Here is a 27,784-nt window from a genome sequence, read left to right as displayed (position 1 = left end):
GAGTGTGGGCCACGTGGATAAGAAGTTGTTGGAAGGAGCATATGGTTTTACAGTTGTTGCATTGTATTTTTAGTCAAACATTAAGTCCTATAGGGTCTGCTTTGATTGTTAGTAAAAGAGGGGGTTGAGGAGTGGCTTTGTTTTTATTAGACGTATCTATCCCATTCGCCTTTTGCCCGTAGTCAGCTGGGATAGGCTCCAGCTTGCCTGCGACCCTGTAGAACAGGATAAAGTGGCTAGAGATAATGAGATGAGATGAGATGAGATGAGATGAGATGAGATCTATCCCATTGTTCTAACTTGTTTTTTTTTCTCCCCTCCTGTGGCCTGAAAAGAGCCTCATATTAACATCTGGAACAAAAATTCCAGTGGAAAGCTCTACACTTTTAATGCATTTATTATGTATAACACATCAAACATGTAGAAATCCACAGTGCTGTATGTCCATACGGTTGTCAAGGAAATAAGCAGACACACACACACACAAAGTGTTGGCATTGGTTGCTCATTCCTTCAGTAATTTTTTTTTAAAATCAGCTTTGCCTCTGGCATTGCCTCAGTTCAATAACGCACATACTGCACTTCAAGCAGGAGGAGCAAGCAAGCCCCCTTGAGAAAGTGCAGATCCAAATAAAGGAGCTCTGAAAGACTACTACGCAGACATGCCAGGCAGAAAAAGGTCTCGCGGACGAAAGAAAAAGTCCACTGAGGTATGTAATTGAATTGCGCATACTGTACACGCATTGGTATGTATTATAGACTGCTTTTTATAGACTCATTGTTCTTCAGCTTTCCCAATCTCTAACCAGAGCGTACGTACAGAGCAGAATGACCACAGCTTGTGTCTTGAATTAACTTTGATTATTCTGCACTGTGATCAGAATTAATTAACGAATTATTTACTAGACATGTCAACACTGTTTGTGCTATTTCAACGTGGTTAGGGTTCATTCAAAACTGGAGGTGTTTGTGGGCGTTAATCCAACACCGTATGTTGAATCCAGCACAGTAATATAATATGAGGATTGGGTATTGTAATAGGACTGCAATAAATGTGTCACACTTCTGAGATATTTTCAATATTGTTATAACAGTGATCGGCTCGGATCCGATCGGTCAGAACGTGTTGATTAATTTTCCATGACTGCAGCTCTGTGTATATTATGGTGTATCATAATGTGCTAGTTTTTAAGCATTGTTATTCTATCTACATTCACTGGATATGAGCAATCATGTGCTCTGATTGGCTACTCTGCTACTAGGATATCACCTCATATACCGTGTGTAGAGAAAAACAAAATGGCTGAGCGTATTGCTGAAGCAACCGAGGACGAAATAAAAAACTCTACTCGAAAACAAAACCCTAGAAAATACAAAAAAAAGGGCAACAAAATATGGAATGAAAGTATTTGATGGTAAGAACGTATCTTTTTAAAATGTATTTTTCAAGAATTATTATTATTATTATTATTGCATTTTTCACAAATTGCTCCTGTCATTTCGCCGGTTTGTTTACATTCTAAGCGGAAATGATTTTGTCGGACGTTTTGTATGAAGTTTTTATTGATCGAATTTGCAAAAAAAATACAAATAAAAATGCTCCGTTTCTCAAAAGCCAGTGAATGTGGATAGAATAAAATAGTTATTCCACTCAATCTCGTCGTACAACCCCGATTCCAAAAAAGTTGGGACAAAGTACAAATTGTAAATAAAAACGGAATGCAATGATGTGGAAGTTTCAAAATTCCATATTTTATTCAGAATAGAACATCGATGACATATCAAATGTTTAAACTAAGAAAATATATCATTTAAAGAGAAAAATTAGGTGATTTTAAATTTCATGACAACAACACATCTCAAAAAAGTTGGGATAAGGCCATGTTTACCACTGTGAGACATCCCCTTTTCTCTTTACAACAGTCTGTAAATGTCTGGGGACTGAGGAGACAAGTTGCTCAAGTTTAGGGATAGGAATGTTAACCCATTCTTGTCTAATGTAGGATTCTAGTTGCTCAACTGTCTTAGGTCTTTTTTGTCGTATCTTCCGTTTTATGATGCGCCAAATGTTTTCTATGGGTGAAAGATCTGGACTGCAGGCTGGCCAGTTCAGTACCCGGACCCTTCTTCTATGCAGCCATGATGCTGTAATTGATGCAGTATGTGGTTTGGCATTGTCATGTTGGAAAATGCAAGGTCTTCCCTGAAAGAGATGTCGTCTGGATGGGAGCATATGTCGCTCTAGAACCTGGATATACCTTTCAGCATTGATGGTGTCTTTCCAGATGTGTAAGCTGCCCATGCCACACGCACTAATGCAACCCCATACCATCAGAGATGCAGGCTTCTGAACTGAACGCTGATAACAACTTGGGTCGTCCTTCTCCTCTTTAGTCCGAATGACACGGCATCCCTGATTTCCATAAAGAACTTCAAATTTTGATTCGTGTGACCACAGAACAGTTTTCCACTTTGCCACAGTCCATTTTAAATGAGCCTTGGCCCAGAGAAGACGTCTGCGCTTCTGGATCATGTTTAGATACGGCTTCTTCTTTGAACTATAGAGTTTTAGCTGGCAACGGCAGATGGCACGGTGAATTGTGTTCACAGATAACGTTCTCTGGAAATATTCCTGAGCCCATTTTGTGATTTCCAATACAGAAGCATGCCTGTATGTGATGCAGTGCCGTCTAAGGGCCCGAAGATCACGGGCACCCAGTATGGTTTTCCGGCCTTGACCCTTACGCACAGAGATTCTTCCAGATTCTCTGAATCTTTTGATGATATTATGCACTGTAGATGATGATATGTTCAAACTCTTTGCAATTTTACACTGTCGAACTCCTTTCTGATATTGCTCCACTATTTGTCGGCGCAGAATTAGGGGGATTGGTGATCCTCTTCCCATCTTTACTTCTGAGAGCCGCTGCCACTCCAAGATGCTCTTTTTATACCCAGTCATGTTAATGACCTATTGCCAATTGACCTAATGAGTTTCAATTTGGTCCTCCAGCTGTTCCTTTTTTGTACCTTTAACTTTTCCAGCCTCTTATTGCCCCTGTCCCAACTTTTTTGAGATGTGTTGCTGTCATGAAATTTCAAATGAGCCAATATTTGGCATGAAATTTCAAAATGTCTCACTTTTGACATTTGATATGATGTCTATGTTCTATTGTGAATACAATATCAGTTTTTGAGATTTGTAAATTATTGCATTCCATTTTTATTTACAATTTGTACTTTGTCCCAACTTTTTTGGAATCGGGGTTGTACATGGCTTAGAGACAACTCGGTGCTACGCGCCTCGTCGGCTATCGGCAAGCTCATGTACGGCTCGATTTCGTGAAATAACTGTTAAATATGCTGAGGAGATGTTTGTTTAAACAATGACGTAAGGAGCCTCCAGTGTCAGAGGTAAAAGTGTTCAAGGTTTTCCATCGTGGGAAAGTCTTTAGGATGGAGAATGTTGTGTGTTGTGGTTTCTCAGCTGCATTTTTGTCTGATTACCTTCAAAAGAGAAAGACAAATAGAAGCGAGTGTTCTCAATGATAAGTAATAGCAGGAAACAACTTGGTCCACATCCCACAACTTTAAATGTACAGTAACTATACACTGATTTAAGTGCGGCATGGTGGTGTAGCGGTTAAAACCTATGCCAAATCAAATATGTGCAACAGATCCACTGTGGTGACCCCAAATGTACGGGAGTAGCTGCAAGAAGAAGAACTATAAGCTGATTTAAAAAAAACACACCCTGATTTGCAATTGATGGAAGATTTCTATGGTTTAAGAGAAATAAAACACATTGGTACATGCTGTAATTGGAACATAATCAACGTTACTGTGGTAAAAAATGACTCTGCTTCACATTAGTCCACATCGCCAAACCTACCGAGTGTTTTATTTCATTTTCTCTCTTTTTCTTTCCTTTATTACCGTAGCTCCTTTCCTAAGCTAGAACCCTTTCAGATAGTTAGAGGGTTCTGTACAGTATTATACATCTTTTAAGGGTTTAATAGGTTTTAAAGGAGAACTGAAGTAATTTTTAAACTTGCTTTATTTCTTAATTAATGTGTTATTCAATTACGTTTTCAGTTTTAGTAACCTTATATCGTGACTCATATTGGCAACTAATTGCAATTAAATATTATACTTATCGGCCTATTCGGTTTTTAGCCATGTTGAATTTAGTTCGTTTGGTCCACGGCAGGCATCGCTTATCCGCGCGATCTTCACGAGACTTCAAAACGTGACGTGTCAGCCAGGTGTCAGTGCCGTCATTTTGAAAACTGTTTTCCAAATGAAATATTGCACAAAAACGAGTTTAAATGACGATTACGGCCTACTTTTTTCAAACTTTCCTGATTGCTATCAAAACAAACAAAACTTCCGGCTTGATTACGTCAGCATTCGAAAGAGGGCGTGCGTGTCTTTTGGCAACATTGGCAGATGTCGGTCACTTTGATTTCCGCTGTACGTTTTACTTCCGTCCTACAATGTCTCGCACAGGTCTCGACGAATCTCGTTTACGGCCATTGCTTTGACATATGGACTGATATATTACAGAGCATATTTCAAACACTCATAACTTGCTATAGCAGCGACAAAATAGCTCTCAAAAATGTGTTCCAATATTTAATAAAATGAGAGAAATAGAATTTTAATAATAAAAAATTTGTCTTCAGTTCTCCTTTAATGGGTTTAAGGGAGTTAAGGGTTCCTTCCAAAGTGTCAATACCTTAAGGGCTCTGGATTAAAGAGTTTACTGTAAAGGTGTCTGTCAGTATTGTGATATGATTTCTTCCCCAGTTGCACAACAGTAAGTCAACAGTATGGGTTTACTTCAACAGTGATAAGTCACGTCAACTCTGTACACGCCTGCTTTTGTATTGCATGCAACAGTGATGGTGAATTTAATAATAAATATGTTAATGCTATAAGTAACTTAAATTTAATCACTGTAGGAGTTAGTAGTTTGACACTTACTCAACAATGCAGGATGACTAATGTATGAGTGAAGGAGGGAATTTGCTGAGCATGTATTGTATAGGGCTGGCAATATAACCATGTAATATTAGTATCGTGATTAATTATATCACAATACATTTTTGAGATATTGCAGGCATTTTGATATCTTTTCTAACTTTTTAAAAATCAGATTCTGATTCAATTCAGCTGATTTGCTGTCAACATTTTTGTGTATCAGTAAAATTCAAGATTCAAGATTTTTATTTGTCATATACACAATAACAGACACAGCGGTTTATTATTGGGTAATGAAATTCTTATTTTGCAACTGCCCGACCAAACTACGCTTACCAAAATAAAAAGAAATATATATATAAAATGTGAAATATAAAATATAAAGTGCATATGGAATGCAAAATATAAAGGTAGAGTGAAAAATGAAGATAACATTTAAAAAAAAAGGCAAACAAACAATGTGCAAACATAGAGGTAGATATACTGTGCAATGTCTTGTGCAAAATTGCTAATATAATCCGTGGCTCAAAGCCTGATGGAAATATAGAGGTAGATGATGATTATAATCCATGGTTCAAAAGCCTGATGGAAATATAGAGGTAGATGGTGATTATAATCCTTGGTTCAAAAGCCTGATGGCCTGGGGGTAAAAACTGTTTGTCAGTCTAGTAGTCCTTGCTTTCACACTCCTGTAGCGTCTGCCAGAAGGTAGGAGCGTGAATAGTCTGTGTTGCGGGTGTGTTTGGTCCCTGATGATGCTCTGTGCCCTTTTTGTGACCCGGGTGTTGTAAATGTCCTGTAGTGGGGGGAGGACAGCTCCACAGATGAACTGTGCCATTTTAATGACACGCTGGAGAGCCTTTCTGTCCTGAGTTGTGCAGTTCCCGTACCACACAGTGATGGAATTTGTCAGGACGCTCTCCACTGTGCACCTGTAGAAGTTGCTGAGGAGTTTGGTGGACAGTCCAAATTTCCTCAGCTTCCTCAGGAAGAAGAGTCTCTGTTGAGCCTTCTTGATGGTCTGCTGTGTGTTGTGTGTCCAGGTGAGATCCTCACTGATGTGAGTTCCAAGGAATTTAAATGTTTTCACTCTCTCCACCTGTGTCCCGTTGATGTGCAGTGAGGTGTGCTGGTCTCTCCTCCTCTTCCTCAGGTCAATAATCATCTCCTTGGTCTTCTCAGCATTCATGGAGAGGTTATTTTCCTGGCACCAGGAGACCAGCTGAGCCACCTCCTCCCTGTAGGCGCTCTCATCTCCGCCGGTGATCAGCCCAATGACAGTGGTGTCGTCGGCGAACTTGATGATGGAAGTGTTGCTCTGGGTGGGGGTCCAGTCGTAGGTGAAGAGGGTGTACAGGAGTGGACTGAGCACACAGCCTTGGGGGGTCCCTGTGCTCACTGTCTTGGTGCTGGATGTTCTGGTACCGACTCTGACAGCCTGGGGTCTGTTTGTGAGAAAGTCCAGAACCCAGCAGCAGAGGGAGGATGTCAGTCCAAGGGTGGAGAGCTTCTCTGTCAGTCTGCTGGGGATGACGGTGTTGAAGGCTGAACTGTAGTCCACATTCGAACATAGGTGTCCCTGTGTTCCAGGTGTGACAAGGCTGTGTGGATGGCTGCGTTGACGGCATCATCAGTTGAGCGGTTCTGACGATATGCGAATTGAAGGGGGTCTACTGTGTCTGGGATGTCCTTTTTGATGTATGACATGACTATCCTCTCAAAACACTTCATTACAACTGAAGTGAGTGCAATTGGTCGATAGTCATTCAGGCATGTTATATTGTTTTTCTTTGGGAGGGGCACTATGGTGGTGGTCTTGAAGCATGTGGGCACAGAAGACATGGAGAGGGACAGGTTGAAAATGTCTGTGAAGACCTCTGCTAACTGTGTGGAGCAGGCCGTCAAAGCACGGCCGGGGATGTTGTCAGGGCCGGCTGCCTTTCGGGGGTTAAAATGTTTTCAAGCATCAAAATATTTTTTGGTCCTATCGCCCACACCTATAGTACTATATATATAGCAATTTAGCAACATATGCTCAAAATAGGCAAGATGTTTCTGGGTTTTTGTAATCATGTGCATAGACTTTTGCATGCTTTTAGTCTATTTGGAATTTTAGTTTTCCAAAACAAAATTAAACTTTACAGAAAAAAAAAATGTTTGTATGTCAGTAAAGAAATCAGCATATTATGTACTAATCCCATTTCCAGAAAAGTTGGGATATTTTCTAAAATGCAATAAAAACAAAAATCTGTGGTTTGTTAATTCACGTGAACCTTTATTTAACTGACAAAAGTACAAAGAAAAGATTTTCAATAGTTTTACCAACCGACTTAATTGCATTTTGTAAATATAAACAATGTTAGAGGGGCGGCATGGTGGTGTAGTGGTTAGCACTGTCGCCTCACAGCAAGAAGGTTCTGGGTTCAAGCCCAGTGGCTGATGCAGGCCTTTCTGTGTGGATGTTCTCCCCGTGTCTGTGTGGGTTTCCTCCAAAGACATGGAGGTTAGGTTAACTGGTGACTCTAAATTGACCGTAGGCGTGAATGTGAGTGTGAATGTTTGTTTGTGTCTATGTGTCAGCCCTGTGATGATCTGGCGACTTGTCCAGGGTGTACCCCGCCTCTTGCCCGTAGTCAGCTGGGATAGGCTCCAGCTTGCCTAAGATCCTGCACAGGATAAGCGGTTATGGATAATGGATGGATGATTGAGTATAAAAGGAGTAGCACCAACAGCTCAGTCTTTGCAAGCAAGGATGGGTCGTGGCTCACTCCTTTGTGCCAAAATTTGTGAGAAAATTGTTAGTCAATTCAAAAAGAACATTTTTCAGTGCAAGATTTCAGGTCTTTCAAAATCTACAGGACATAATATTGTGAAAAGATTCAGCAAATTCAGAGACATCTCAGTGCGTAAAGCACAAGGTCGGAAACCACAGTTGAATGTGCGTGACCTTCGAGCCCTCAGGCAGCACTGCCTGAGAAACCGTCATACTAATATGACAAATATAGCGACATGGGCTCAGGAGTACTTTGGAAGACCGTTGTCACTTAACACAATCCACCACTGCATCCAGATCTGCAACCTGAAACTGTATTACACAAGGAGGAAGCCATTTATCACTTGTTTTCAGAAATGCTGCCGATTTCTCTGGACCTGAACTCATCTCAGATGGACTGAAAGACAGTGGAAATGTATGCTGTGATCAGAGGAGTCCACATTTCAACTTGTTTTTGGGAAAACCAGACGTTGAGTTCTCAGTGCCAAAGGTGAACACGACCATTCGGCTTGTTTTCAGAAAAAAGTGCAAAAGCCAGCAGCATCTGTGATGGCATGGAGGACATCAGTGCCCATGACATGGGTGAGTTGCATGTGTGTGAAGGAAGGTACCATTGATGCAGAGGTGTATATTGGTGATGTCTCTGTCCCAGGAAGTCCATGTTTATTTGAGCAGGACAATGCCAGGCCTCATCCTGCACAGGCTACAACAGCGTGGCTTTGTAGACACAGAGTGCAGGTGCTTAACTGGCCTGCTGCCAGTCCAGATCTGTCTCCAATTGAGAATGTATGGCGCATCATGAAGAGAAGAATCAGACAATGGCAACCATGGACTGTTAAACAGCTAAAGTCTTGTATCAAGTAAGAATCGACAAAACGTCCAATTGTAAAACTGCAACAATTAATATTCTCAGTTATCATACAATTAAAAAGTGTTATTAAAAGGAAAGGTGATACAATACAATGGTAAAAATTCCTCTGTCCCAACTTTTTTTGAGTGTGTCGCAGGCATCAAATTCTAACTTCATTTATATTTACAAAATACAATTAAGTCGGTTGGTAAAACTATTTGTAGCAAAGCAAGAGAACAGTCACCTTATCCTGCCTTGAACCCAAGTCTACAGGATGCCAAACTTGCACCCTGACCACAATACCAAAAAGCCAGGCTTGTTGGTATGGTCATCAGAGCACATACTCAACTGTAGTGACGGGCACTCCATCCCCCTTCAGGAAGGAGGCACAACCATGCACTTCATGTATCCACCAGCCATACTTCTCCCATACCAGGGTGCCCCACACACTCATACTTCACCCATCTCTGGGGTCCCTCACACAGGGGCCACCTATCCTGGGGATCCCTCATACAGCTCACACCCAGGGCACACCTCCAATGGCCTCACGGCAAGCCATCCCACTTCTGACACCATCTGTAGCAAAGCAAGAGAACAGTCACCTTATCCTGCCTTGAACCCAGGTCTACAGGATGCCAAACCTGCACGCTGACCACAACACCAAAGAGCCAGGCTTGTTAGTATGGCTGTCACAGCACATACTCAACTGTAGTGACGGGCACCCCGTCACACTATTGAAAATCTTTTCTTTGTACTTTTGTCAGTTAAATAAAGGCTCATGTGAATTAACAAATGACCCGGGAGTTGGCCTAGTGGTTAGTGTGTCTGCCTCTTAATTGGGAGCTTGTGAGTTCTACTCACAGTCGGATCATACCAAAGACCATCGTAAAAATGGTACCTGCTGCTGTCTGGCAAGGCAGGCTGCAATACAGATGCAAGTGGGGAGTTAAACTCTCGCAGTTACCAGAGGACTAGTCCCCCACTGTAACCCTAGCTATGTAATAGGCGAGAGGTTGAGGGAAACGGAGATTGGCGCTGCCCTATGTGCCACATGGTGCTGGAAGCATGGCTGTAACTACCATTGAGGACACCGAGGTCATGTCCTCGGTATTTTTTCAGAAATTTCAAATTGGACTACGCTGAATTCGAGCAGTGATCAATGTAAAACGCAGTGTCCGCATCCACATGTCATCTGTATTTCCCCCCAATAAAATTCACATTTGTCTAATGTCATCTGAAATCTCTCAGCCTCTATCTCTATCGTTGCCGTGTCTAACGCAGCGTCACGTGACGTAGCCTATACTAGTGTCGGCCGGGGAAGTTGGGTTTTGGATAAAACAGGCAGGGTGTAGTCTACGCTCTATCACATATGCCTACCTAACCTAACGTAGGCTAATAGTCACATAGCATTATAGAGCTTTACCTGAGTGCAAAATGAAAAAGTTGCAACAAACTAAATTAAGGTTTGGACAGCCAACAGAAGAGCAGGGAAAGAGAAGGAGGGAAGGTGAGAAAATATTGTCAGTGCAGTGGCAGACCGTTCAGCGGTGTCATGCCAACTTTCCAAGGGGAAACGTTTCATTGTCATTGCCTCTTACATTTTAGTTAGCATTTCGAGAAACATTCAAAACTACGTTGTCACAGGCAGCCCTGTGCAGGGCTGAGTAAACGGGCTTGTTCGAGTAACTCACTCTCTCTCTCTCTCTCTCTCTCTCTCATAACTCTCTCTCACACACACACACACACACACACACACACACACACACACACACACACACACACACACACAAATAATACACTCTCACACACTCTCTCTAATACATAGTCTTCACACAGAACTAATAGCTCTACATTCTAATGTAATTTAAGATAATGAAATGTAAATAATGCCAATACTTCAGGTAGCTGAGCAATACACTCAGTTCAGTTCAGTTCAGTTTTGACTTTTATGTCAGACAAAACTCCACAGTTCTGATGGCACAGTTTTAGAATTGTTAAAGTAAATGTGTTGTGAGCCAAACTTACATTACAGGCAATGGTGAGAACACTCTGTTTCAGAGAATGCATGCAAATGGATCTCAATTCAAGACAGCCAGATAGACTGATGCCTTTACATTACTGCTCAGAATGTCTCTACACATACAGACACCCACAAATAACACACAAACTCTCTCACGCTCTCTCTCTCACACACACACACACACACAATTATTATAAGGTGTAATACTAAAGCTTACAATTCAGCAGTTCACACCCTTTCTGTCATGTGTATGCTGCAATGTAAATAATGCCAATACTTTAGGTAACTGGTACTTTAGGTATGTACCGTATACTCAGTTCAAGAGTTCACTACTTTTCTACTTTTATGTCAGATAAAACACCACAGTTATGGTGCCACAGTTTTAGAATTGTTAACATAGGCGGTTTTAAACGGGGGCCAGGGGGGGCCAGTGCCCCTGTAAAATTGCTCCTGGCCCCTGTTGTGGCCCCTGTGCTGAACAGATAATAAGATTTATTAATTTTGACGTGCGCTGGCTCGAAGATCGGAACTGACATGACGGAGTGTTCTACATGGACTCCTTAAAGTGCTACACGCACACTGTTACCTGCAGCAGAAAGACCAGCAGCAGCGCAAATTGTAAACTTCGGATGTGAGAGATAACAGCTGTCACGTCCGAAGTTTTTTGATTGAAAAGCCATCAGATACAGTAGCGTTGACACGTTTCACTGAGCCATATAAAGAAGTATTTTTTTAGCTCTTTAGACTATGCAAAATAGCTGTGGCACTCCCAGTGAGATCTGCCTCTTGTGAGCAGAGTTTCTCCACTTTGAAACTGGTGAAGACAAAACTCCACAGTTCTGATGGCACAGTTTTAGAATTGTTAAAGTAAATGTGTTGTGAGCCAAACTTACATTACAGGCAATGGTGAGAACACTCTGTTTCAGAGAATGCATGCAAATGGATCTCAATTCAAGACAGCCAGATAGACTGATGCCTTTACATTACTGTTCAGAATGTCTCTACATATACAGACACCCACAAATAACACACAAACTCTCTCACGCTCTCTCTCTCTCTCACACACACACACACACACTCACTCACACTATTATTATAAGGTGTAATACTAAAGCTTACAATTCAGCAGTTCACACCCTTTCTGTCATGTGTATGCTGCAATGTAAATAATGCCAATACTTTAGGTAACTGGTACTTTAGGTATGTATACTCAGTTCAAGAGTTCACTACTTTTCTACTTTTATGTCAGATAAAACACCACAGTTATGGTGCCACAGTTTTAAAATAAATGTGTCCTCCACCAAATCTATCCTTATTTATTTATTTATTTATTTATTTATTTAAGTTGTGCCGGGGGGGCTTCGGTGCTGTCAGCCATGTTTGACCTCGGTATTTGAAAAATCCTGGCTACGGCCCTGGCTGGAAGGACTTTGATTGATTGAATTAACAAACCACAGATATTTGTTTTTATTGCATTTTGGAAAATATTCCAGCTTTTCTGGAAATGGGGTCAGTAAGACAGCACTTTTCAGACAAAAAAAAAAAAAAAAACATTAAGAAAGTGTGACAGACAAGGTTTCCAGAAGAACTGTGGCTGCTAGACAAATATAAAACTACACACATAGTTTTTGTTTGAATTCCTCAGGAAGGTGGGTTATGGCTGTAAACTCGCACTCCCACAATACAGCCAGATTCTTACGCAACCCTATAAATAGAAACTAGTGCGAACAAGTCAAACAGGGCAAAGCCAGACTACAATGTCTGTTTGACCAGCAGGACACTGTAGTAGAGGGGTCAGGGATGAAAGGAGTAGCACATTAACACAGAGCACGCTAGATAATTAACTATACACTGAAGGGAGTGGCACAAGTAGAACGTGACGGATGAACGAGAGTATACTTGTGCTTTAGTCTCACCGTCTCCAGGATTGGTATCAGCCTGTGTGAGCTTCATGGCGTATGCTGCTTACTGGAAAAGCATTGTAAGTAATTTTTAGCCTGACACTGGAGTTATGTCGCTTTAATCTCTGAGAACAGCCTTGGAGGGAAACTAAAGTCTCGTTAAATGGGGCATGTAGCTTCTTGGCATGCAGCTTTCAAGATATATCTAGCAAATTATTATGTTGTAAAAGTAAACACATTCCATAGGCTAGGAACTTTATTTTATTTTTTATTTTTTTGGAAACTTTGGGAGCTATGTGCTCATTCCTAGCTGGTATCTGATATCCGTTATTTCTTCTTCTTCCTCTTCTTCCTCTTCTTTTTCTTCTTCACACTAGTGACACTTTATTTCTGTATGTTATAGGGTACACTTTTATATGATGGAACATGTTGTATATTCTTCCTTACTGCAAATATGTTATAGTTCCTGTGTATCCTGAATATTGTGTGACTAAGGAATGAAAGGTATTATTTATTATGTGCAATCTGGCAACTCATCTGGACTCTGCTGAAGCATTATTTTTCTTTTTTAAATATAGACTATATCACTATTTCCGGCCACTACTGTATTTCCAAAGTGCTTGCTTAACACGTGTTCTATTCGGAATGACCCAGGTTAATTTTTTTAGGCAACTTAATGTGCAATGTTTGTTTGTTTGAACACAAACCTTAATTTGCTTGTTTCATTTCTTCCCTACTGAACATGAAAAAGGACAAATTGACTTTTTGGTGCATGTGCTATAGCATACCCTGCTTCATAATTTCATATAGTTGTGCCCAGATTATTTTTTGTTTATTTTATCCCCAGAATAAAACATTAAAATTAAAGTGCTGAAAAATATTTTCACCCTACATTCCTCTTATAGGAAAAAAGGTGAATTCACTTTTTGTTACATGCACTCATACCCGACTATATGCACGCACGCACGCACACACCCACCCACACCCACCCACACCCACACCCACACATACCGAAATAAAAAAACATCACTAAACAATACATTTCTTTGTCTCTGTGATGGTACATTTCGTATGTCGTGTACTGTACCTTTTGAGTAAACGTTACTCTAAGGATGAATTACAATCCATTTCTCTTAAATCGTGTTTAAACCTAAGCTATGCACATGTTTGCAAGTAAAAGATGCATATTAAATGTACAAACGGTACAGCAGCAGATCCTCAGGCATAAAAACTGGATTTGTGTCTTTACTTTTCCCCCAAAACATTGATGCGTTCAAGATAAACAGTTCACCTGGAACACAAGGATTAAACTTGGACATTGTGGAAAATCTAAACGTAACTATAACTTGAATTCAAATTTAGATTAATAGGGTTATGAAAAACATTTTAGCTTCCCATAGCCCTTTTTTTTTTTTTTTTTTTGGTGAGGATTGAGTTATCTGAGTTTAAATAGAGTAGAATTTATGAGAGTATAATAAATCAAGTGATATAAAATATCTACAGGCCTCAGAGATCACAGGTGAGGGTTTATGATGAGGTTATGAAGTGGTTAATGAATGAAATAATATAAATAAAAAAAAGGGTTTGGCAACTCAGTTTGCATGACAGCTGAACAAAATCCAATGCTAGGTCGTTTAGATGCATTCACAATCTCCTTCCTGCATTGGTTGTGTTTCTTGCTCTTCCTGCTCCTTCCTCTCTTTCTTTTTTTCTTCCTTTTGTTTATCATTCTCTTCAGTTTTCTCTCCATCTAGCAAACACTGCAAGTTTCAGCTCCAGTTGGAGATCATGCTAGCCGTTTTAGTTATGCGTCACGGTTTCAGGTACGATCAGATTAATCTGTGGAAGAGATTTCAGTCACCACACAGTAAACTCTGTCTAATCCTGCTGATTGTTCATGAATGCTAGGATAATTCACAAAAAATGATTACCTGTTTAATACAGTGAGGTTTAGAGAAGGAAATCACACGCTTGCATGTGCATCTCAATCCAGGTTTCAGGAGGTCAGTTAGAAAAATATTCAGATCAGGTGTTTTAAGATTAACATTATTTTTCTTTTCTCTGGAACAGAATTCTGTCTCCATCTAGAGTACAATATCTGGTGAATATCTGGCAGAGTAGTCTTTGGTTGATGATTCGATATTTCAGACATCAACATCAGTCCAACTTTTATAGCTGATAAAACTACAGCGAGAACCTTTAGAAAATAATTAGACAATCACTCCCAACTTAAGTTTGCAAGAGTACTTACATATGTTACAACACACATAAATCATTAAAGTTAATTCCCACAGATTTAGTTAGGAACATTATGGCCAAACCCTGAAAACTGGTCTGACTTCATGGCAAATCATGTTTGTGAGAACCTGTCTACTGGCAAGCCAAAATAAAGCAAGTGATTCATAGTGACAAAAAACAGCAACAACAACAAAAAAAAAAACATGGAATGACCTTCCATTCTTTAGAAATGAAGCCAAAATGCCGCCTCCATGTTGTCAAATTTGGAGCCAGAGTCTGCAACCTGCTCAGAGACCTTCTCATTTGGTCAACCCACCCCTTTCTCCCAATTTTAAGATCCGGTGCAGCACAAAATATCTTCACTGAACTTGCAGTAGCAGCAAAGCAGCAATAAATAAAGATAAACACCAAGGTTGCTTTTTGACCAGGTAGCTAGCACATATAAACTAGCCTTTATCTATTAGTTGTAAACCTCTCTGATGTTTCTAACATTTAAAGCTAGACTGCCTTTCAGATTTTCCAAGTGTAGGTCATAAAAAGAATTTTCCCTGACACCCAATTATTTTTGTTTAGTGGACTGAAAGCTACTGAATTTGAATCACAGACTTCCAATTTTATTGGTTTTTTTAAAAATAGAACAATTAATGAATTTAGTGCCACGTGGCCTTAAATTCTCTGCTATTTTTTCTTGCTTCACCATGACCCAATTCAAGATACTACGTCATGCATCACGTGGTGGGCTTTCCCCGTTCGCACAAGGCATTGTGGGATACAAATTTGAAACAGGAGAGAAAAATAGGTACCCTATAGGTACATGTGGCTACTGCTTATAAAAAAAAAAAAAAATTCTGATACCATGTCCATACAGTAAATATAGCATATATATTTCCTCTATGAGGCAGTAGCCACAAAAATGAACAATTTAAAAATCACAGAAGTAAAATATACCAAGTGTCTGTACTTTATATTATTCTACTCTTACCTCTTACAGTTTTCGAAACTGAAACCTCCAAACGGAGCCTGACATACACATGTTGTCACTATGACCCAAACTCTTATTTCCCGGAAATGGCCCGGCGCTAGAGCTCAGTGGAACGCACTTTCCATCTGTAATAAGCATAAACATGCCTGAAAGTGATTTCTTTAGTCTAGTCCAGGGGTTTTCAAAGTGTGGGAGAGTCAGCCCCCCCTTAGAGGGCAAATAAACAACAACGCCCCCCTTACAATTTTTGTTGTTGCTATACTTAATGTTCCATTCGTATTTAAAAAAAATGGTTGTTGTACACATTTTTTTTTCTTTTACACATTTTAAACATCTGTGCTTTTTTGAAAACATCTTTTTTTACACATTTAAAACATATGAGCTTTTTTAAAACCTCTTTTTTTTTACACATTTTAAACATCTGTGCTTTTTTTTTTTAAACATCTTGTTTTACACATTTTAAACATCTCATAGCATCGTTAGCTAGCACCTCTTGGCAGACAACGCACTGTGGCCGTGGAGCATCTTCAGATCCAGTCCATGAAAATCCAAACTTTAAATAATCGCGGTCATACTTCCTTCTTTTTTTGCTCGGCCCAGACTCTGTCTCCTCACTCACTGTAGCTTTAGGTATTAAAAATCGATCCATTTTGTCTCTGGCAAAGGCTAGCTGAAGTTCACTAAATGTCCGCAATAGTAACTTATTCTGGTTTATTTTTCCTCACGTTGCGCCCACCCGAAGAACTCTGGCGCCCCCTAGGGGAGGCGTGCCCCACACTTTGAAAAGCCCTGGTCTAATCCATTTATTTCGAATGGTGAACCGAATTGTATTCACTCACCGGCCATTTTAATCAGAACACGAGTATGCACATGCGCAGTGTGCAATTGTTACACTCATTCTTACATTCTTACAACACGATCACATAGTGGTTACAGCCTCTCTGTGAGGCAGTAGCCACAAAAATGGAGGACGTGAGGGTGCGTATGAACCATGAAAGACCTACTACAGTAACAGAAAGTGAAAAGAAAAGACGTTATGTTATATACGAAGGAAAAGAAACACAGGACCAAACTAATAAATATTGGCGGTCAGCGAGCACCTCGGTGTGATCAGCTGTTCGTTTAGTGACAGAATAACGGAACTGTCAGTGCACGCTCAAAGGTAAACCTGTAGATGGCAGTAATGCAACACTGTGGATGCCAGCTGCCGTAAAACCCAAAAGAAGAAGAAGAAGGTAGATCTGCGCATGTGCACATGGACTTCCTCTGTCTGCTTGACTGCACGAAGCGAGCGATTTCATGCACATTATTTCCTCGGGAATCCCCTCAAATTAAATAACTTCCCAGCCACAGAATGGCCTGTTTTTTTTTTTTTAGATATTACAGAAATAAACATATATCACAATGACCAATGAAAAATTTCAGAGGGAACTAAATTTCACCCATTTTATGAAATCGAAAGGCAGTCTAGCTTTAAATAGAAATGGATAACATTTTGTATTAATGCATGTGTCCAGAAATCTTCAAATAAGTAGGCACAGTTATGGTCAGAAGTTTCCACCCACTCACGATGGACATGAATATCATGGCAGTATTGGGATTTCGATGAGTTCTTTGAACTGTTCTTTTCTGTCCCAGAATGATTGCACAACACGCATCTTTAATAGAAAACCTCCAAGAATTTGGTGGACAAGTTTGAATTTATTTTGGGTTTTCAGAAATCAAAATTATACATACAGGGTCAAAAATATACATACAGCACACTTAATATTTGGTTAGGAAGTTTCAACTTGACCAGATGCTTTTGTTTGCCATCAACAAGCTTCTGGTTGAATACTTGACCACTCTTCTTGGTAGAACTGGCAGAGTTCAGTTCAATTTGGGTGTTTCCTGGAACAGACCTGACTTTTAAACACAGTCCATGTATTTTTTGATAGGCTTGAGGTCAGGACTTTGGGAAGGCTATGTTAGTCTGATGGGAAATGACTATCAGTGTTTAATGCTTAAATTGAACAATTATAAGAAATTGTGAAACAATGTAAGGTTGCCTGACAAGTTCAACTAAAACTCAGTTCTTCCATGTAATGAACAGATAAGGCATGATGCAAGTGCTGCAGCCGGTCTCTTCCAGCCGGTCTCTTCCAACCGGTCTGTCCCAGTCAAGGCTTTCAATCACTTAATTCCCACATGTATCCATGACTTCTTATTTCAGTTGACAGGACAAAAACTGAGGTACAAAGACATCTTGAAGAGGAACATGAAGAATGCCGGAATTATTGATCAGACGTGGGAAAGGGATGCCTCAGATAGAGCAACATGGTGAAGCATAGTTAAAAGCTCAGTGTCCGCAATTGAAGACAAGTGTCAAAGGGAGTATACGAGGGCTCACAAAGCCAGACATTCCATCGCAGTTCATCCAGGCCATTCATGCCACTGCTGCGGACAACTCTGTCGCTCTGGTGCAGGCCTCATGGCCCATCTGTGTTTCTGTGCATCCTAATGAATCAGGCATCATCGCTAGCGATGGACAACTAACAACGACGACTTCTTATAGTAGAATAACGTTTTAAAAACTAATTTCTGGGGGAAAAAATTTCAGATATTAGCATAGAGGAAACTAACTGTTTGAATTAGACACTGTAGATGGAAGAAGAGTTTAAATGAGAAAAGTGGAAGCATGGTAAATAGGCAGTTTTGTCATTGAAACACATTGGGATAGGCGGTGCTACATACTTTACTGCAACCAGCCACCAGGGGCACTAGACCTGTGGTTGCTGCACTTTTCAGAGATACTGTATTATGCTGTCCATGTTTTGGACAGTCATTAGTTATGACTTAGGGGCGGCATGGTGGTCCAGTGCTTAGCACTGTCGCCTCACAGCAAGAAGGTTCTGGGTTTGAACCTTGTGGCTAACTTAAACCGATTTAAAATAAGAATAATTTGACTTTTCTGTGCTGAATTTGCATGTGCTGAACCTGTGTGACTTTCCCGTAGGACTCTAGTTTCCTCCCACAGCCCCCCAAAAAAGCAAATTAGGTCAACTGGCTACCGTAAACTACCCATAGGTGGGAACGTTTGTTCATCTCTGTGTTAACCCAGCAATAGACTGGCGACTTGCCCAGGGTGTACTCCACCTCTCGCCTGAGGTCAACTGGGATTGGTTCCAACTCAATTGCAACCCTGAGGGTTAAGCGGGATAGATAATGGATGGATGGTAATGTCTTAAAGAAGCAGTATGAGGATATGGCGCTCTCTCTGGTAAAACTTTACAACTCACAGAAGAAAGAATAAAGCACTTTTGTACATGCTGTTATAGGTAAATAATCAACAATAGGTTGGTGTGGTGCAGCTTGACATGAAAGTATTCCAAAATCTAATCAGTTCATTGACTGGTTACAATGATAAGTCCATATAAAACAAACACTCAACCACTTGTTCTTGAGATATCTCATCTCATCTCATCTCATCTCATCTCATTATCTCTAGCCGCTTTATCCTTCTACAGGGTCGCAGGCAAGCTGGAGCCTATCCCAGCTGACTACGGGCGAAAGGCGGGGTACACCCTGGACAAGTCGCCAGGTCATCACAGGGCTGACACAGACACAGACAACCATTCACACTCACATTCACACCTACGGTCAATTTAGAGTCACCAGTTAACCTAACCTGCATGTCTTTGGACTGTGGGGGAAACCGGAGCACCCGGAGGAAACCCACGCGGACACGGGGAGAACATGCAAACTCCGCACAGAAAGGCCCTTCGCCAGCCACGGGGCTCGAACCTAGACCTTCTTGCTGTGAGGCGACAGCGCTAACCACTACACCACCGTGCCGCCCTCTTGAGATATCCCTTACAAAAAATAAGTTTATTCAAGTGTGCTTCTAGTATACTTCTTTTAAACTAAAAATAAGAGAGTATGCTTTCAGTTTACTTTTTATTTACTTATTAGAGATATACTTAATAAAGTTATGCATAAGTATACTTGGCCTAGACTGAAAAGTATATAGAAAAGTCGCTTATACTTAAACTTTTGATCAAGATATACTTAACCAAAGTGTAATAAAGCATTAAAATATTTGTGCCTTATGTGTAAGTGTACTTGCCCTGTAGTTGTGCTTATCCTTTTGATAGCAGCCTATAAAAAACTTCTTTTTCACACATATCGGCTTCTTTGTGATATACGGCAGCATGTTTTAAATCCCATCTTTTAAACCTACATGTACCATAAGTTTGTGGTCAGCTCAAAACACTTAAGTTGTCTACTGGTAGTGTGCATGAGGTAAGGGTTAGGGCTAGAAAACTAATAGTGTACCTAGAAGGGTAATTACAGCATACTTCAAAACTAAAAAGTGGACTAGATGTATATAACCAGTAACTAATAGTATATTTCTAATATGCTATAAAGTATACTTTTATAAACTAAAAAGTGGACTAGAAGCATGTAACGAGTAATCCAATAGTATATTTCCAGTATACTACAAAGTATACTTTAGTAAACTAAAAAGTGGACTAGAAGTATAAAACAAGTAAACTCATAATATATTTCCAGTATACTATGAAGTATGTTTTTGTAAACTAAAGAGTGAACTACAAGTATAGAACTAGTAAACTATTAGTAGATAAGTTTACTTGTGGTAACTTTACAGTACAAAATAAAAAAAATTCTAGTTGTATACTCAAAGCTTACTTCTCTTCGACTTAAAGTATACTTTTTATAAACTAAAAGTGGGCCAATTTAGTCCCAAGAAGTATTAATTAGTTTACTTACAAGTATACTGTAAGTATATCGATATCAGTATACTTGGTACACAAAAGTATACTTAAGGAAATATACTTTAACTTCACTTAAGTATACTTATTAAAATGAACTTGAAGTATACTTCTTTTTGATAAGGGATCCCCCAAACCAGAAGGATGCACAAACGTAGAGGCAACTCAAAATGCAATGCTTCACCACCTAGTGAACCAGGCACAAAAAGAGAAAGAAAGCACAGTACAAACTGTAGACAGACTAAACCAGAAATGGCTCTTGGGTTTACACAGTATCTTCTAAAGAAATTATATTTGTAAGTGCATTGTCTATTTAAATCTGAAAGAAATACTTCTAAATGTTGTCAGACTATTATTTAAAACTATTCTGATGAAGCCCTGCCTTTGAGCTACTCCATTTTTTCTCGAGTGCATTTTTCTCTCTCAGCTATCACGTGGGACCATCTACAAAAAGGCCCAACCAACTTTAACCGACCCTTATTGTTGAACTTAATTGCTCAGGATATCCGTACAGTATGTGGCTGTAAATCTGTGTTGTTTCAAGTTGTGTTTTCATTCCTGAAGCATTATTGAAATGACCGAATTTCTCTTACACTACCGTTCAAAAGTTTGGGGTCACCCAGACAATTTTGTGTTTTCCATGAAAAGTCACACTTTCATAAGTTGTAAAATGAATAGAAAATATAGTCAAGACATTTTTCTGCCCATTTTGAGCATTTAATCGACCCCACAAATGTGATGCTCCAGAAACTCAATCTGCTCAAAGGAAGGTCAGTTTTATAGCTTCTCTAAAGAGCTCAACTGTTTTCAGCTGTGCTAACATGATTGTACAAGGGTTTTCTAATCATCCATTAGCCTTCTGAGGCAATGAGCAAACACATTGTACCATTAGAACACTGGAGTGAGAGTTGCTGGAAATGGGCCTCTATACACCTATGGAGATATTGCACCAAAAACCAGACATTTGCAGCTAGAATAGTCATTTACCACATTAGCAATGTATAGAGTGCATTTCTGATTAGTTTAAAGTGATCTTCATTGAAAAGAACAGTGCTTTTCTTTCAAAAATAAGGACATTTCAAAGTGACCCCAAACTTTTGAACGGTAGTGTAAATGTTATGTCCATTCCTATCCTGTCTCCTTTACACCAGGTGGCACATAACACTTCTACACTCTGCCTCAAATCAGGTCTGTGGCTCACATTTCATGCCATCCTGCCCATTCTGCCCTCCTCCCTTTCTACTGTCCGTCTCCATTTCATTTTAGGTCTTCCTCACTTTTGGCAGCTCTCTGAAGAAGAGGCCTTTGTTTTTTTGTCATGTACACTCAAACACAGTGAAATTCCTCCTCTGCATTTAACCCATCTGAAGTAGTGACACATGTATGCACACACAAACGAGCAATGAGCACACACACATACCCAGAGCAGTGGGCAGCTATGCTAAATCACCAGGGGAGCAGTTGGGGGTTAGGTGCCTTGCTCGAGGGCACTTCAGCCATGATACAGAGGGAGGGGAAAGTGCTGTTCTGGAATGTTAGTGCCATTTTGCAGCCTTCATCTTCTCTAGCAATGCGTCCAATGAACCTCCATGTCCTCCTTCTGATGTCACTGCTTACACTGTCAGTTTCAGCCATCCGTAGCACTTCTTCCTTCTTGATTCTATAATTACCATCTTATCTGAAGAAAGGCATGTGTTTTGGAAGGTATCAATCTTCTCATCACTCTTGTTCATTTTTCAAGTTTCGCACCCACACAAGTCAAGTCAAGTCAAGTCAATTTATTTATATAGTGCTTTTAACAATAGACATCATCACAAAGCTGCTTTACAGAAAAAAAGATTTAAAACATACGAACTAATACATTTATCCAGAATAAATTTATCCCTAATGAGCAAGCCTGAGGCGATAGGGGCAAGGAAAAACTCCCTGAGACAACATGAGGAAGAAACCCTGAGAGGAACCAGACCCAAAAGAGAACCCATCCTTATCTGGGTGATAACAGACAGTGTGATTATAAATAACTTACTTCTATAAGTGCATCCTATATGGTCAAAAAGTGCTATTGTGTAACCAGGAAATTCATTATAGTTTTAACACGAAGTCTATTTTGTTGAAGTTATCAACTGTTCATTGATGAAGACTTGAGTGCAAGACTGTTCATGACGACTGCAGTCCTAAAGTTATCATGGTGATTGAAGCTCTAAGACATCGTAGCAAAACTGTAAGTGTCCAGAGCCATCTTCTAAGTGTATCTTTAGACTGTCCATATGAGGTCATCTTCCGCAGGAGTGATGTGATGAGACTCTAACCACTTCACAAGCGCATGGCTCAACACAGTTCCTCAGGCCAGGACTCTGCAATCTATCTTCATCTCAATAACAAAGGATACTTGTTTCAGGACTGCAATGTCATCAATGCCACAACCTTATCATCCTGATTACAAAGTGAACAATTGGCAGAATCACTTCCTAGTTTCGATGGAAGAATAATGCCATCAAACCTTTCCATCAATTCTGGAATAAAATGACCCCCTGGTTTTGTCTTCAATTGTTTCTTTGGTGGACCCTCCGCCATGACTCGCCTTGTGTGCTTGAAAAATTTGTGCTCAGCCGGAAAGGGACTACTCGCGCAACTGCGCATGTGTGGACATTCGGATCGATTCATGTTATTCTGGAAACGCAGATTGAGTAATTCCGAATGTAAATGAAGGCATCTTCTGCGATGTGTGTGTACTAAAACTTTGAAAAAAAAATTTTAGGGTAAAAGCATAATTTCCGTAGTATTTTACCAATACGCCTATATTAATTTCAAATGCCCAAAATCCGTATTAAATACGGATAAGCCATAGGGGTTGACATGTATACATGTCTTGATCAGGAGACTGACAAGACTATAAGTTTGACCCTGACCGATCATCGTTCACGTCTTTGTGTGTCATCTGGGAGGACAGTCAAGAAACCACTGTGAAACAAGTGTTGCCAGGCAAAATAAACCTCGCCCAGCAGTCTGGCCTATTCACCTTACAAGGTAAATCCGTGACCTTCAGTTTGACATTTCAAGGTCACTCAAGGTCAACATTCATGGTGTTAAATGAAAGACTGTATGGGACTACCTACAACCCCGATTCCAAAAAAGTTGGGACAAAGTACAAATTGTAAATAAAAATGGAATGCATTGATGTGGAAGTTTCAAAATTCCATATTTTATTCAGAATAGAACATTGATGACATATCAAATGTTTAAACTGAGAAAATGTATAATTTAAAGAGAAAAATTAGGTGATTTTAAATTTCATGACAACAACACATCTCAAAAAAGTAGGGACAAGGCCATGTTTACCACTGTGAGACATCCCCTTTTCTCTTTACAACAGTCTGTAAACGTCTGGGGACTGAGGAGACAAGTTGCTCAAGTTTAGGGATAGGAATGTTAACCCATTCTTGTCTAATGTAGGATTCTAGTTGCTCAACTGTCTTAGGTCTTTTTTGTCGTATCTTCCATTTTATGATGCGCCAAATGTTTTCTATGAGTGAAAGATCTGGACTGCAGGCTGGCCAGTTCAGTACCCGGACCCTTCTTCTACGCAGCCATGATGCTGTAATTGATGCAGTATGTGGTTTGGCGTTGTCATGTTGGAAAATGCAAGGTCTTCCCTGAAAGAGACGTCATCTGGATGGGAGCATATGTTGCTCTAGAACCTGGATATACCTTTCAGCATTGATGGTGTCTTTCCAGATGTGTAAGCTGCCCATGCCACACGCACTAATGCAACCCCATACCATCAGAAATGCAGGCTTCTGAACTGAGCGCTGATAACAACTTGGGTCGTCCTTCTCCTCTTTAGTCCGAATGACACGGCGTCCCTGATTTCCATAAAGAAGTTCAAATTTTGATTCGTCTGACCACAGAACAGTTTTCCACTTTGCCACAGTCCATTTTAAATGAGCCTTGGCCCAGAGAAGACGTCTGCGCTTCTGGATCATGTTTACATATGGCTTCTTCTTTGAACTATAGAGTTTTAGCTGGCAACGGCGGATGGCACGGTGAATTGCGTTCACAGATATTGTTCTCTGGAAATATTCCTGAGCCCATTTTGTGATTTCCAATACAGAAGCATGCCTGTATGTGATGCAGTGCCGTCTAAGGGCCCGAAGATCACAGGCACCCAGTATGGTTTTCCGACGTTGACCCTTACGCACAGAGATTCTTCCAGATTCTCTGAATCTTTTGATGATATTATGCACTGTAGATGATGATATGTTCAAACTCTTTGCAATTTTACACTGTCGTACTCTTTTCTGATATTGCTCCACTATTTGTCGGTGCAGAATTAGGGGGATTGGTGATCCTCTTCCCATATTTACTTCTGAGAGCCGCTGCCACTCCAAGATGCTTTTTAATACCCAGTCATGTTAATGACCTATTGCCAATTGACCTAATGAGTTGCAATTTGGTCCTCCAGCTGTTCCTTTTTTGTACCTTTAACTTTTCCAGCCTCTTATTGCCCCTGTCCCAACTTTTCTGAGATGTGTTGCTGTCATGAAATTTCAAATGAGCCAATATTTGGCATGAAATTTCAAAATGCCTCACTTTCGACATTTGATATGTTGTCTATGTTCTATTGTGAATACAATATCAGTTTTTGAGATCTCATCTCATCTCATTATCTCTAGCCGCTTTATCCTGTTCTACAGGGTCGCAGGCAAGCTGGAGCCTATCCCAGCTGACTACAGGCGAAAGGCGGGGTACACCCTGGACAAGTCGCCAGGTCATCGCAGGGCTGACACATAGACACAGACAACCATTCACACTCACATTCACACCTACGGTCAATTTAGAGTCACCAGTTAACCTAACCTGCATGTCTTTGGACTGTGGGGGAAACCGGAGCACCCGGAGGAAACCCACGCGGACACGGGGAGAACATGCAAACTCCACACAGAAAGGCCCTCGCCAGCCCCGGGGCTCGAACCCAGGACCTTCTTGCTGTGAGGCGACAGCGCTAACCACTACACCACCGTGCCGCCCCAGTTTTTGAGATTTGTAAGTTATTGCATTCCGTTTTTATTTACAATTTGTACTTTGTCCCAACTTTTTTGGAATCATGGCCAACTGAAACTGTCTCTAAGCTGGAGCCATTTGTCCTCCGCTCCAATACAAACCCCTCGACATCAGTGCCGCATTTGACTAAATGTTTCGCGCTGTAGAAAAGGTAATGTGAGTGGAGGGCAGCGACTGGGACTGAATGTGCGGATGCTCGCGGTTAGATTTAGAATAGGTTCTAATAATTCCAATTCTAGAATTTTAAACTCATAGGTTAACCGACTTTGACCGGCTAATGAGGCTCGGTGGTCGGTCAAGATTTTTTTTAGTTTTCGCCATCCCTAAACACAAGTGTACAGTGTTCAATCCTTCATGCTTAGTAAAAAACAAAATGACCATGACCATACTAGCAGGTGGCATTCTAGGGGAGAACAGCGTTTAGACCACACCCGAACTTAGATACAGGTACTAAAAAGATTGACATACTAGATAGTGGCACATTCCAAGTACGTTGGCTTACGAAAAAAAATGTACACCTTTTCATGGCGTATCCATTCATTACCGCAATACAGTATTTTACACTCTTTTCTAAGCTTCACGCTTCTCAAATTCAAGGAAGATATCTGACAAACCAAGCTGGCAAGTCCGTTAAATCCTAAACGACTTCCTGTTCAAGCAACTGAATTGAAAAACTGATTAAAAACATTTTCAGTGTGAACTTTAACCTTTAGTCTCTGATCATCACATTGTTATTGTAGCTCATCTTTTCTGATCCTTTGCTTGTACACACTTATGGTACAGCCATGTCCCGTGACTGTCCTCATATCCTGTGTACGACTATAAATACCCTTTACATGCAGTAGCTCCCCTTTCAGTGACACTCACATACACACAGGGCACAGAACAAGTCAAGGTCTTGTCATGGCATTACCACATATGCACTGGTGTATATACTCTTACACATGTTTACAGACGGCGGCACGGTGGTGTAGTGGTTAGCGCTGTCGCCTCACAGCAAGAAGGTCCTGGGTTCGAGCCCCGGGGCCGGCGAGGGCCTTTCTGTGTGGAGTTTGCATGTTCTCCCCGTGTCCGCGTGGGTTTCCTCCGGGTGCTCCGGTTTCCCCCACAGTCCAAAGACATGCAGGTTAGGTTAACTGGTGATTCTAAATTGACTGTAGGTGTGAATGTGAGTGTGAATGGTTGTCTGTGTCTATGTGTCGGCCCTGTGATGACCTGGCGACTTGTCCAGGGTGTACCCCGCCTTTCGCCCGTAGTCAGCTGGGATAGGCTCCAGCTTGCCTGCGACCCTGTAGAAGGATAAAGCGGTTACAGATAATGAGATGAGATGAGATGTTTACAGACACACTGCAAATATGCTTGTGTGTACACACATGCACACCCATGTAGACAATACGAATTATTGAATAAATAAAACCATAAACAACATCATGAAAGCACATTATACTTGGATGGCAAGGAAAATTTTTCGTTTGTTCTTAAGATGTTCCAGCAGGTTTAACAGGCCTATTGTGCTCCATTTAGGTGTGTCTACCAGTAACATCTACTTCATTCCCAATTTGTGTTATGTTTGGCAGGTATGCAGGGTTTGGGTGTGGGACAGTCTTTGTTTCAGGAATACTGGTTTCTTAGGCATGTAAATGAAAACATAGAGAAGTTAAACCTCATTCCTTTAAATCTTATCTTCAGTGCGAGATTAACAAATGCCTTCGCTGGAGTTAAAAGTAACCTATGAATTGTTCGTAAGGGTCTGGTCCCACAGCTATAACTATACCTATAACTCTAACTATGACTATCCCTCTGCCTAAACTCAGGGAAATAAACACATGCAACTTAGGAATAGTCATGGAAGTTTTTTCTAAGTAGTAGCACATTATTCCGGGTCATACTGTACAGCTTGGACTTCAAAACGACCCATGTACACACTCTGGTGGTTGATATAATATGGATAGGTCACGGGTCACAGATTATGGAATTATAATAAAAAAGGATACAAAATACAGAGTGGTTACGCATTTTAATACGGACGCATCACGGATGGTGATAATTTACAGATCGGTCATGGACGTTACAGATTTCATACATCATGGATAAAAAATGAAGACGTCTAAAAGAATTAAATGTTTGGACTGCTGAAGTTCATAATTCAAATATCTTACCTGCATTTATATGTTTCCTTTATTAATTTACTATTGATGTTTCAA

The 27,784-nt window shown here is 40.5% G+C and overlaps 1 protein-coding gene across 4 annotated transcripts in view; it reads left to right on the top strand.

Moving 5' to 3' along the window:
• Window positions 1-585: 585 nt before the first annotated feature.
• Window positions 586-27,784, top strand: part of cast (calpastatin) — a 145,090-nt gene continuing 117,891 nt past the window's right edge. For 2 of the 4 annotated variants that reach the window (XM_060935475.1, XM_060935466.1), the window contains exon 1: window positions 586-710. In XM_060935475.1, the coding sequence (XP_060791458.1) occupies window positions 663-710 (48 nt within the window). In that variant the 5' untranslated portion in view covers window positions 586-662. Of the gene's footprint in view, window positions 711-12,359; window positions 12,608-27,784 lie in introns of those variants that run through there. The other 2 variants (XM_060935476.1, XM_060935467.1) reach the window with 1 other exon arrangement.

This window comes from Neoarius graeffei, chromosome 12 (assembly GCF_027579695.1).
Source record: "Neoarius graeffei isolate fNeoGra1 chromosome 12, fNeoGra1.pri, whole genome shotgun sequence".
NCBI classification, from domain to species: Eukaryota; Metazoa; Chordata; class Actinopteri; order Siluriformes; family Ariidae; genus Neoarius; species Neoarius graeffei.
This window is presented reverse-complemented; position numbering and strand designations above follow the sequence as displayed.